We start from the raw sequence: 12,388 nt of genomic DNA on the forward strand, positions 1-12,388 counted from the left end.
GTCTTCCTACCTTTGCTGCCCCTTGCTTCCACCCTGTGAGATTTTTGCACTGGGGTGCATCTACCTATCTTCATCTTGTTTACTAATGTTGCAAGCAAGGCATCAGCTCAGGTGTAATGAATTGTTATTGCAATATGATGCTGTGCAGTCCTGTTGGCTCATTACAAATTCATTTCCATTAATGGATTCTTGTCAAATATGGGCTGATTAACCGATTATTAGGCTTTGCTTGAAGTTCAACTTCGCACAATTCATTAATACTTCTACCTTGCAAATCCTCAGCCCGTTCTGCATGCTGATTCACTATGGCAAGAACAGGTCATTCCACCAACACGACTTCCGGAAGACACAGGGCGCGTCAACCACAGTCGCAGAAGCTCACAGACAAGGAGATTTTGGAGTTGAAGAACTACCTTCCTGAGTGGACTGCCGCCAAAAGGAGTGAGAAGAGGGGGATTTTCACTGCCATAGCAAGGGCAGCCAGGTTGTTTGCTCCTAAGGTGGACCAAAAACAATGGAAAAAGAGGAAGCAGGTGATGCTCCTTTGTTGCGTTGAAAAACTAAATTTTCAACATCACATTTTTTCATCAAATCTTAGGTGTACAAGACTTGGTTGTTCAACAACAAGAAAAAGAAGGAAAGGAAGGACACCATCAAGTATGGGAGGAAATGGACGCCCAGGATGGTGGTCTACCAGCAGAAACGCGAAGAGGTGCTGAAGAGGATTGAGGACGAGTCGGGGGTAAAGCCCGGAGATCCTGGTATGTTCAAACATTATCAGGTGGCGGTGAAGAGAGTCATGGCTGAATTGGACGACAACGAGTTGGAGAAGGCGAAAGAAACAGCGGAAGAGTGGTCCAACAACTGTCCGCCTCTGGAGATACAAGCACAAGTCGCCCGTAAGAAGGGTCCGGCATATATGGAGCACTTTTCGAACGAGATGTGGAGGCAATGTGGGATGAGAGTTTTTGTGATGTCGGCTTGGAAGAATGAAAAGGGAGAGGTGCTGTTCGGGATGTGAGTACATTTACCCATTGACACGGATCTTTCATCTCAAAATATTCATGCAGGCATGATGATAACGAGGCCTTAGGAGACGGGGACAGCTTCATGAAGACAAAGGACTGGGAGGACATTGAGCCAGTGTGGCAGGAGTATGCGCAGGAACAGTTCGGTGAGTGTTTGAACCATGTATACCAGATTGAACATGTCGAGCATCATGATGATAGGTGCCGGGGCACGGGATGGAGGACGTCAGGTCAAGGGAGGTCGAAAAAGAATTCAAAAACCAGCTTTCAAACTAGAAATGGATGGGGAGGGTATGCCACTCCTTCCCGACATCACCGACACGAAACTTGAGGAGAAGAAGGCCATAGTGAGGGCCTTTCTTACATCGCACTATCGTGAGTTTCTCGTCGCATCATCTGACAAATTGTTCAATGCATGGACACAGGGATATGTTCCGGGAAGGACAAGGCGGTCGTACCATGGAGTGCCATTGTACAAAGTCAGGATGACTTCGTGGCCCGGACATATCTTCCGGCAGATGTTGACTTGAAGGAGCCTTCAAAGCTGCAAGATTGGGACATGACTGCCTTGCTCCATTTCTAGCATGCTCAGCAGGAAACAGGAGAAGGTCCCACATTTCTGTTCAAAGCATGGAAGAACAAAGATGGGGACATGGTACCATCTGTCATATCTGGCAAGTCGCCCTCTCCTCAGACTAGTATAGTGAGAAAGCAGCAGAGGGTTACTATCCGAGGGCCTCGGGATTCGTCGACAGAAGCTGAGAGTGATAAGGAGAGTGCCACTAATCATACGGAGGATGATGTGGATGATGACCTGGCTGACGGGAGACATCCGCTGAAGAAACCCAGGACGGGAGGTCCTACACCAAAAGGGACGGCAGTCCCACGTGCAATTCCAAAGCCTCGCCTGGCCAAGCCGGCCAAAAAAGGTGCATTACTGACATCAAGAATGGGCAACCTCCTTGCTGGGTTAACTGAAGACGCGACCAGCGAAGTTAGAGAGGATGTTGAAATGGAAGAGAGTATCACGCCGCCGGCACAGAAAAGGGGGCGGGGCAAGAAAGTCACAGTTGAACCATCCACGAGGACGACCCGGAGTAAGTTGCAAATGCCAGTAGACAGTACACCTAGAGTAACCAGAGCACAGGGACGCACTTAATGTAGATATATCTTCCTGCCGTCATGTGTAATGTCATATGTGCTATTGTGTATATGTCAAAGTACTAACGACCTAATCTTAAATCCCAAATCTCCAGTACCAAGGCCCGAGTACCGAACCCCAAGTTCCGAACCCCGAACCCCGATCACCGGGCACCGAGCACCTAGTACTGAGTACCGAGTACCGAGTACTGAGCACAGAACACTGGGCAGCGAGGACTGAGTAGGTGGAGTATACAAGTACCAAGGACTAAGTACTGAGTAGGTAAAGTATACAAGTACCAAGTACTAAGTACTGAGCAGGCAAAGTATACTGCACCAAACCCCGAGTACCAAACCCCGAACCCCGATCACCGGGCACCGAGCACCTAGTACCGAGCACAGAACACTGGGCAGCGAGGAAGGACTAAGTACTGAGTAGGTAAAGTATACTGCAATGTGTCTACTATCAGACATTGATCGATATTTACATGTTACTTGAGTCCTCAAAGAACTCAATGAGGGTATCTAATACCTTCAGCATTTCGGAGGTTGACTCCCTTACCCTTTGCATCCTCCGGAGGTCCGCATCTGCTTTCCGCAGTTTGTCGCATGTTTCAGCCCATGCCATCCTGAATGGTCTGTCAGCCTCAAGAAGTTGTGCTACTGTAGGGGCAGGAAGATTTCCATGACTCTGTTCATAATCACCCAGGCGATCTACAATTGTTTGAACTTGCAGAACATTAGCAGAGATAAATAATCAACTGTTGTATACATACTTTCAGCTTGATCATAAGATCCGATTGGCATGAACTCCTGAACCATGGCACGCAGTTCTTCATTGTTGAGTTCTGGCTCGGGCGATTGACATTCGGGAGTTTCTGAATTCGCTTGGGAGATAACATGAATAGAACACATGACATGATATGAATACACGTACAAGGTATGGGTGCCTCTGGTACAGCCGGAGTGGCCGGATGAGGTTCGGGAGTCGATTCATTCACTGGGGAAATGCCATGAAAAATGAACATGAGATGAAAAGAATAACCTCACCAGCCATAGAAAAATTGGGTACAGCCGGAGCATCATCAGACGAAATAAAGGTATCCTCCGGACCAAGATACAAGTCCGGGTCATCGTACAGGGCCAGTCCATCTGCCAGGGCCGGATATGACGGATCTGGAAGTATGCGATGGATTTGCACATGTAGAATATGTACATTTGAATTGAGAAACATACCGGGAATCGCATTTAACGAATCCAAACCACTGGATGACCCAGAATCAGAGTCTAACTCATCATCCGGCCCAAGGTATATATCATCTAATGGATCTAAACCATGTAAGATCAATTCACTGAAATCAGCAGAAACAAAACATACCAAGGGACATCCAGGACTGGGAGGTCTCATCCACATCCATTGAGGTGGATTCAGTGACCGGAGGGTCATGAAATCTGACCCCAGGTTGAGAGCTCATGATATCTGATGAGCTGATGAACTGATGAACTGATTGATAACAGATAACGTCGAAGTTCAACACATGGCCGGCGATTGCCGAAAGTTGAACCATGACCAAACAAAGACAAACAATCAATGATTTTCAACATTGTCCTTCAATTGTATTGTTTCTTTGAAACTTCATTCTAGTGATAACAGATTTCACCCTGCTTTCAACATTCTCACATCTGTCAACTCAATCCAAATGTCTACTCCAGTTCAATCTTCATTGGCCGACCTCAAGGCATCCACTGCTCAACTTGTGGGCATCATTGCCGGCGCCTGGCATGTCCCGGCCGGCTCAGTGCACGTCCACATTGCTCTGGCAAGGCAGGTCACCAATTGGTTGGTAAGTTGCACTTATTAAATTAGTTTACCATTGATGTTTCTAATATCCGGGTAGGCTGACATCATCCGGGTGCATGAGAAAGGGGATTACATCCCTGGCATTGTGGCTTCCTGTTCTAAGGAGCTGATGAGGGTGCGTTCCATGACTCCCCAGGTGTTGCCCAACTGGCACAGCATTGGCCATGATGATCCCCGGGTGGCTAGACACGCCTGGCGCAAGCAGGTCCGTGCCTGGGAGGCGTTGGGTGACAATTCCTGTGATCTCCCTGTTGTTTCTAATCCTTCCACTGGCCCACTGACTGTCAATCTTCCGTCTCCACCTGTCCCTTCCCCCGCACCTGTCCCTTCCCCCGCCACTGTCATTCACTCCCCTCCCGTCGTCGCCGGCAATGTCGCCGGACCTTCCGGCAAGATGACCTCCGAGTTCCGGGACAAAGGAAAAGGTAAGGCCATTTCTGTTGACTTGGAGCCGGAAGTCGGAGGGAGCAACAAGAGGAAGTCCCCCATGATTTCTGGACACTCCTCCCAACCTCCGAAGTCGGCGATGAAGGGTCACAAGCGTGTCAAGTCAACTGGACCCCCCAAGTCAAAGCTGTTTGTGGAGTCGAAAGATGATGAAGACCCAATTGTTCAGGTATGTGTTCTGGCTCATTTGTGACATGCTCTCAATTTGTTGTAGCCGATTTCACGTGGAGTGCCGGAGGTCGTCCTTCCCCAGCTCTCCACCATTGTTGTAAGGAAGCCCCAGTTGCCTCGTTCACCTGGTTCCCCCAAGAAGCAATCATTTGGGCCTGCTTCGGTAAGTCTGATTTAGTCGTCCGGAACTCATATATATGCTCATGTGTCCACAGCTGACTGCCAGCAAGCATCTGGAGGTCATGGTGAGTCTTCCGGACAGGTCCGGAACTCACATGTATCATTCTTACTCATGCCCATCGCATTAGGAATCTCCCATCAGTCGTCCAGAGGCTCGGGTAAGTCTTACAAGCTCGCCCGGAATTCACATGTGTACTCACAATTTATCAGGCAACCTCCGGCAGTCGTCCGGAAGTTGAGGAGTCCACTGGTGATACTTCCAGCGCTTCGGACGGTGACCCTCCGGCCACTACCACATTTGATATCACCATTCCCGGCCCAGTGAGTGCTCAATTAATTCCCCTAGTCCATCTACTAACGGATACCACAGAACAACCCCTGCCATTATTGCGTCAAGGAGAATTGGCCCTGTGCGACTCGTTTGGACAAGAGGTCCAGCCTCCCCTGCTTGTCTTGCATCCACTGCTCCACCAAGAAGATCAAATGCAACCCGGCATCTCTGGGATCCCCGCCCAAACGGACCCGAGGGAAGTCTACCACGGGACGGACGTGTTCTAAGACACCTGCCCCTGCTCCATCCACTGCTCCGTCTCCCTCCCGGTCAAGGGCCCGGACTCGTAGTCAATCTCGTGGCCCATCCCGAACTCCGGCCATCCCTGCTGCAAGTACACCCCAGGTGCAGTCACGTGGTCGCAGCAAGACCATCACTACCAAGAAGACACCTGCACCTGCACCTGCACCTGCACCTGCGCCAGCTCGTAAGTCACCCACACTTTTGATGACCGGCTGACCTTATTTTTGACTTAGCTGTTCGGTCTTCCCATGCCGGATCTCCATTCCATGGCAATCGCGATTCGGGATGGTGCAGCTCGCATCGCTATTCTTGAGGCTCGGGTGCAGGAGCAGGATGCTAAGATTGATACCCTGCAACGCCTCCATGAGAGCCCCCGGCACACGATGGTCGACCCGCACCCTTCATTTTCACTTCCGGACACACCGGCCGATGCAACAATCTTGCTTGATCAATCTGGTCCCCCCCGTCCATTTCACCCCTCCCCTCCACACTTTCCAACCTCATTGATTTGGACATGTCAGTCATGGAACCCACACCCTTGATGGTTGAGGATGGATCTGCTATGGTAGGTCTCATGGTTGAGCCCACCCAAGTTCAGCCTGAGGGTCCACAATCCTCCGGCGAAATTGTGCTCCCGGATGAACCAGGCAACCTCTTGCCAGAATCCTCCGGCAATATTGTGGTCCCTAATGAACCAGGTAACCTCCTGCCAGAATATGATTCCTCTGATGAGGATATGGATGTTGAGGGGAAGGTTGATCTTCCTGGTGAGGAGGTTGCAATGGCTACATAATTGCTCAGTGATAGATGTACATAAATCTTTTTCAATGCATGTTACCTATCCCACAATTGAATGATTCAATAATCAGTCCCGATATCCAGAACTCGAAACTGTAGATTGAGGTAGATATCACCCTACACCCTAACACCCGAATGTCAAATTTTCAGTGCCAAACCCCGAGTGCCGGGTGCCGGGTGCCGAGTCCCAAAGCCCGGAACTCAAGATTTGACATTTGAGACGAACATCATTTTTCAAACATGTTTCTATCAACCTCCGTATATCTATAAACATTTTACTAACCTCCAAACCCCGAAATATATTTTTGTTGTCTCATACCGAGTTCCGAGTTCCGGGACCCCCGAACCCCGAAACCCGGCAGTCCACAATTTTGGGGTTCGGGTGATTGACGGACACATTGACTTTGTTAAGACCATGCACAAAGGGTAGGACTGATTCCAAGGGGCTTGGCTTCAGCTCGTGCGCTGCGCCCCTTACCCGAGTATGTGCCCTTAACTTCAGAATGAAGTCCGGAGAAAGTCCAGTGAAGTCCGAAGGACTTCCGGAGAAGCGTGGGAAACTTCGGAAAGACTTTCCGGACGAGTGCGAGAAACTTCCGGATGAGTGCGGGAAAGTTCCGGAGGAACTTCCGGAAATTACGATGGAGTTTCGTCCTGACGGGGATATGTGTAATGGCTACTCAGGACAAGTCCTGAGTAGAAGCAAACAGAGGAAAGGCTGTGTCATATCCCGCATTCCGGACCAACATCTGACGACGTTCCCACGCCTCATCCGGACCTCCGGACCTCCTGTCCATGTCTCCAGACCCAATCCTCTATCCGTCCGGATCCCTGTACTCCTGCATCTGATATCCGGATGCCAGATCTGATATCCACATCTCCGGATCTCCGGATCCGACCTATCTGTCATGTCCGAACCCAAACCTTAAATCAGCGCCCATCCCCTTATGGTAATCACCTGTCTCCGGACTTCCGAACATCCGGATCCGACCCACGTCTATCTTCCTTGCGTTCCGGACCCAGACCTATCACGCATTCATCTCCGGACATCCGGATCCGACCCGCGTCTATCTTCCGTGCCTTATCCCTTTGTATGTTCCTTCTTGAGTTAGACTTCCTCATTTTCCGTACCTCATTTCATCTCCGAGTTCATTTCCTATGATCCGTCTTATTTTCTAATACATTTCCACATGCTCGTACATAGCCTTACCCCTCTGCTTACTGATCTGCACAGACTTGCCTCTAGTATATAAACCCCAGTAGATACTCCTGTATTTCCTCAGTCTGAATATCATACACATATTAGTCCTCGCACTAGTCTTCACACTAAGTCCTCGTAACAGTTCTATTCCTCCGACTTAGTAATCATCCATCTCAGGCCTAGGGAGGAATTCCCTAGGCCGGAGCTCCGCTCCTCCGCTCCTCCGCTCCTCCGCTCCTCCGCTCCTCCGCTCCTCCGCTCCTCCGCTCCTCCGCTCCTCCGATCCTCCACTCATCCACTCATCCGATCCTCCATTCCTCCGAGTTTCCGGAAGTTCCTCCGGAACTTTCCCGCGGTCCTCCGGACCTATTCTGCTTCGGACTTTGTCCTTGCAGCCTTTCCTCTGTTTCCTTCTACTCAGGACGAGTCCTGAGTAGCCATTATACATATCCCCGTCAGGACGAAACTCCATCGTAATTTCCGGAAGTTCCTCCGGAACTTTCCCGCGCTCATCCGGAAGTTTCTCGCACTCGTCCGGAAAGTCCTTCCGAAGTTTCCCACGCTCCTCCGGAAGTCCTTCGGACTTCACTGGACTTTCTCCGGACTTCATTCTGAAGTTAAGGGCACATACTCGGGTAAGGGGCGCAGCGCACGAGCTGAAGCCAAGCCCCTTGGAATCAGTCCTACCCTTTGTGCATGGTCTTAACAGTATATTCAGACTCACACCTTACCGAGTATACTGAATCCTTAGATCATACCTGAAATCGGATCCGACACCGTCCCTTGGAAACTGTGTATTCCTCCTCCGAACCCTCCATTTTCCTGTATCCCATTTCCGATGAAAACTCCGGATTTTCCGGAGCTCATTCTCCATTCCCTGCATCTGTAAACATCCGCCGGAATGCTCAATTTCCACCCTTCATGCTCTGCTGTCATTTCCACTTCAGTATCATGACACTCCGGTCCTGAAACCAAACAGGATTGTCACCTCCGTGGCAGAACAAATAGGTTTTCGGACTTGATGTCCTGTAATTCCCTGATCCAATCCTATCTTTCCGACGCCCCACAGTTCCCTGTAACTCCGATGTTTTCCGTTTCCGAACTATTTCCTGAACTGGCAAAGTCAACTCCGGAATGTCCCAAACATTCAACTCATTTGGATTCTCCTCGTACCACCTAGAATATACTTGCTCACCCACCATGATCCGTTGATCAATAGGGTATTTTGCAGACCTCCTTTCCGATTGGTACTACAGGAAATGCCTTAGACCTCCGACGTCAAATCCGCTTTTTTGCGGAACCCCTATCTTCGGACTAGCCATGTTTTCCTTCCACTGGTTGATTTCCAGTCCGCCTCCATGTTGGATGGCACCTCCTCCGGTCAAAGTCCGGACCCCTATCTACCATTCCTATCCGCAACCTGATTAGCATTCACCTTGTATTGGTCTCCACTACCCTCCTTGTAGAGGAACTCCGTCTTTCATGATGATTTTCCTGCCAAGTGTTCGGGTTTTGATTCCTCTGACAAAGGCCCGCTCAGGTTCCTGCCTCCGAATCCGGATGGCACTCTTTCCTCCGCTCTAGCCCCTATTTTCCCTTCCACCGCCCGGAAATTCTTTGTTGATTCTCCTCCGACATTGGGAATGTCTCCTGAAAGGGAAAATAGGAATTTTGCTTCCGTTACATCCTATGCAAATTCCTGACCATTTCCTGGCTTCATTATCCACCTCCGGACCTTCGAACCAAAACTCCGGAGCTCCTCCGATTCATTCTCCGGAAGTAGGTCCTGGAAAACCATCTGTTCCTCTCCAGAAGCCTGTCAGTTCTTACATCCGACATCCCGTCCGAATCAACAACTTTCCGAACGTCTCCGCGTTTTACCCCTATTTTCCGGAAGTTTGTAACTCCGGATCTCTATTGGCTTTCTTGATGAAGGTCTCTGCCCCTCCGATCTATAACTCCGGTTTGCTCCTTGTCATCTCTGAACTTTTCCGGATCAGAATAAACATGCTTTGCGATTGTTCTTTACTGTTACTGATACCACGTCCACTCCAATAGCTTCGGATAAGCTCCGGATAGCTTCGGATATCTTCGGACATCCGGACTTTTCAGTATCAAAGTATTCCTTCGTGTTATGGCTCCGGATAGCTTTGGATAGCTTTGGATAAGCTCTGGATATCTTTGGATATCTTCGGACGTCCGGACTTTTCAGTACCAAAGCATTCCTTCGCGTTATAGCTCATCCGTACATTCCATTGTCAAATCTCCATGTTTCCAAAAGATCTGTTCACTCCTCCGCTCCAGGACAAGTTACACCTGCTCCGGATCCGAAACACTCCTATGGGTATTCCATGCCATAGCCCGGACATGTTTTATACAATTGTCCATCCTCCGTCCTCACTTTTCCACTCTGCAATCCTTCCATCTGTCCTCCCGTCCTTTTTTCTCCGGATACCAATGTCCGACCTTTACCCCTATTTCCGGAGCTCAATACTCCGGATTTCCGGTGGCTTTCTTCATGGAAGCTCCTACTCCTACCTCCAATGCACCCCTTGTCTCTGGACCGCCTCCATTTGGAATGGATATACTTTGCAATAGCTTGGAGTTGCTTCGGACCCGCTTCCGCTCCTGTCTTAAAATCCCTCACCATTCAATAGTGTCTTCTCTGGAATCTGTTTCGGATCCGGAAAAGCACTGGTGATACCTCCGAAGTTTTTAGCACTACAGTCCTGCGTTGCATTGTATCTTCCGTTCCATTCTGTTCACTCTTGTGACTCACGTCCAGTTTCCTCCGAAAATCCGAAGCTCCTGCCGGAACCCTGTGCCCATTTTTCCTCCATTGATGTTTGGAAACATCTTCCAAAAGGGGGGATAGGGACTCCGCTTGAGTATTCACTTCACCCTCTTCAGCTTGTGTTCCACCCGGAATTTACTTGCTCCGTCCCATAAAGGAACAATTTCCACTGTCTTGCACAATCATCCATGCATGTGCAGCTTTCCTATCCGACCCATAACCTATCCGGACCATTCAGTCGTATTTCCGGCCGGATCAGCTCCGGAAAACCGCGGGAAAAGCGCACATTACATTGCATATCATTGGAATACATCCGGAACTATTCATCCATGATCTTTCTAGGCCATTGATAGTCATCCGATGCATTTGACTTCACTGCCTAGTGTACCATCGTGTTTGACTGCACTTCCACCTCACTTCCTCTATGTTCCGATCCACCTCCTATGGGTTTCCACGCCATAGCCCCTATCATCCGGAACTCCGGAATTCCGAACCACTTGCAAACACCTCTGTCATATCACATACATCTCCTCCGATGATCTGTTCTCTTCCTCCGCTTTTCCGACTCAATATCCGTTCTGACTCCCATCGGATATTTCACCATAGACCCTGGCATTGCCAAACACTTACGTCCGGACCTCCTATCATGTTTTCCGACCACATCCGACCCTAATCTGACAAACCCACTTCCAAGTCCACTGTGTCACCTCCACCGATAAAACCGACTATATATCCCTAGTTAACGCAGTCGCCTGTTGCAGGACTTGCGAGCTAGAAGGAGCCGGCCCATTTCAGTATCCACCTCCACCTGACCAGTGTTGACCTCCGGACCATTGATTTCCGGTCTGTTGCATCCCTTCCGAAACCTCCTGGAAAGCATTTCCGGAGTTCCATCGGAAAATCGCGTCTTTGCAGATGTTGTCAATTCACGCAATCTCCGGCCCATCAAACAGCTTGCTCCGTCCTTTATGAGCCTATACACTAGCTATCCTTTTGCTCTAGCAGCTGTACCAATGGATATCGAATATTCCGGAAAGACATCCTCTCTGCACTCCCATCCTTCTCTGCATTTCCGACCCTCCGCGTTTTTGACCCTTTGTGTTTCTGATCTCCGTGTTTCCGACCCATTCCTCTGCTATCATCATCCTTCCGTCCGACTCCTGTTGGTTCCCACGCCATAGCCCTACTCCGAACCATTCGGATCCATCCGCCCCATCATCAGGATTTCCATCCACCATGCGTGTTTATCAAAAAGCCTCACACCGTGTGCAAAATCCTGCTATTTGCATTAACTTTCAGTGCACCTGGAAACTCCGCCCATGACCTCTCGCAGTGTGCAACCAAAGCTCCGGAACATTTCCGGTCTTAGGGGCTAATTTCCGGAAGCTCACAGTCATATCCAGCAGATTCCTCTGACGCACTTCCGGCTCGAGTGATAGCACACATCGCAGATCGAATCCATTCAACCTCAGACCTCCGTACAAAGGAAATCATGCCTCATAGCACTCCTTTCTCACTTCCTGCACTCCGGAAGTTCATCAGTCATCATGCGATTACATCTCCGATCATTTTCCGGTCATAGGGGCTAATTTCCGGATTTCCGATGATGCACTTATCCTTAGCTGTACCTCAGTACAAGCTCTGCTTCATGGAGAAAGATATGTCTCACAGGACTCCTCCGTCACATCAGAAAGAGGCCTGCATCGCATCCACTCTTGCCCTCTTGTCCTGCACTCGCTGCATTTCCACTGTCCTGATACAACCTCCTCCGCTCTGAAAGCTTCCTCCGATTTTCCCACGCATTTTCCGGACTTCCAGTCACCTTCGGAATTATCCTCAAAGTGTTCCAGACTTCCACTCCGGAAACCTATTTGTCCTCACATCACATCACCATTCTTCACCACCGTCTATGACGTCCAGTTTCCAGATGAAGTACTAGGCATCATAATGAACCATGTGTGTGTCAGGACATTTCCGAAACCTCCGGAGATTTTTCAGCTCATAGGAACCAATCCTCTCAGGAATCCATCCATCATTGTCCTCTGCCATATACCAGCAATCTCCGTTCGGGACTTCCTGAGTCTTCAGCCTCGAGGGCTCGGCCTTAAAGGGGGGATACTGTCATATCCCGCATTCCGGACCAACATCTGACGACGTTCCCACGCCTCATCCGGACCTCCGGACCTCCTGTCCA

The 12,388-nt window shown here is 49.7% G+C and overlaps 3 protein-coding genes across 3 annotated transcripts; 2 read left to right on the forward strand and 1 right to left on the reverse strand.

Moving 5' to 3' along the window:
• Positions 1 to 305: 305 nt before the first annotated feature.
• Positions 306 to 2,187, forward strand: HD556DRAFT_1466785 (uncharacterized protein; the record flags this gene model as incomplete). Its single annotated transcript, XM_041308373.1, has 6 exons — positions 306 to 533; positions 599 to 1,017; positions 1,071 to 1,174; positions 1,230 to 1,403; positions 1,454 to 1,548; positions 1,612 to 2,187. 6 exons carry the CDS (start codon positions 306 to 308, stop codon positions 2,185 to 2,187), a joined length of 1,596 nt encoding a protein of 531 aa, XP_041151782.1.
• A 465-nt stretch (positions 2,188 to 2,652) lies between these two features.
• HD556DRAFT_1451946 (uncharacterized protein) lies at positions 2,653 to 3,643 on the reverse strand (the record flags this gene model as incomplete). Its single annotated transcript, XM_041308062.1, has 6 exons — positions 2,653 to 2,897; positions 2,945 to 3,055; positions 3,106 to 3,168; positions 3,219 to 3,344; positions 3,405 to 3,497; positions 3,547 to 3,643. The coding sequence occupies 6 exons, from the start codon at positions 3,641 to 3,643 to the stop codon at positions 2,653 to 2,655; spliced, it is 735 nt and encodes a 244-aa protein (XP_041151783.1).
• A 159-nt stretch (positions 3,644 to 3,802) lies between these two features.
• Positions 3,803 to 6,274, forward strand: HD556DRAFT_1428028 (uncharacterized protein). The gene is made up of 8 exons (XM_041304677.1): positions 3,803 to 4,012; positions 4,067 to 4,645; positions 4,691 to 4,810; positions 4,956 to 4,985; positions 5,038 to 5,148; positions 5,198 to 5,585; positions 5,696 to 5,857; positions 5,923 to 6,274. The coding sequence occupies exons 1-8, from the start codon at positions 3,869 to 3,871 to the stop codon at positions 6,192 to 6,194; spliced, it is 1,806 nt and encodes a 601-aa protein (XP_041151784.1). The 5' UTR covers positions 3,803 to 3,868; the 3' UTR covers positions 6,195 to 6,274.
• Positions 6,275 to 12,388: the final 6,114 nt, after the last annotated feature.

Source organism: Suillus plorans, assembly GCF_016647745.1.
Source record: "Suillus plorans strain S12 chromosome Unknown HD556scaffold_171, whole genome shotgun sequence".
NCBI lineage: Eukaryota > Fungi > Basidiomycota > Agaricomycetes > Boletales > Suillaceae > Suillus > Suillus plorans.

Excerpts from the sequence above, each read along its gene's own strand:
- HD556DRAFT_1428028 (XM_041304677.1), top strand. The coding sequence starts at position 3,869 with ATGTCTACTCCAGTTCAATCTTCATTGGCCGACCTCAAGGCATCCACT. Across the intron at positions 4,986-5,037 it reads TCAGTCGTCCAGAGGCTCGG|GCAACCTCCGGCAGTCGTCC; the intron begins GTAAGTCTTACA and ends ACAATTTATCAG. Across the intron at positions 5,586-5,695 it reads ACCTGCACCTGCGCCAGCTC|CTCGCATCGCTATTCTTGAG; the intron begins GTAAGTCACCCA and ends GGGATGGTGCAG.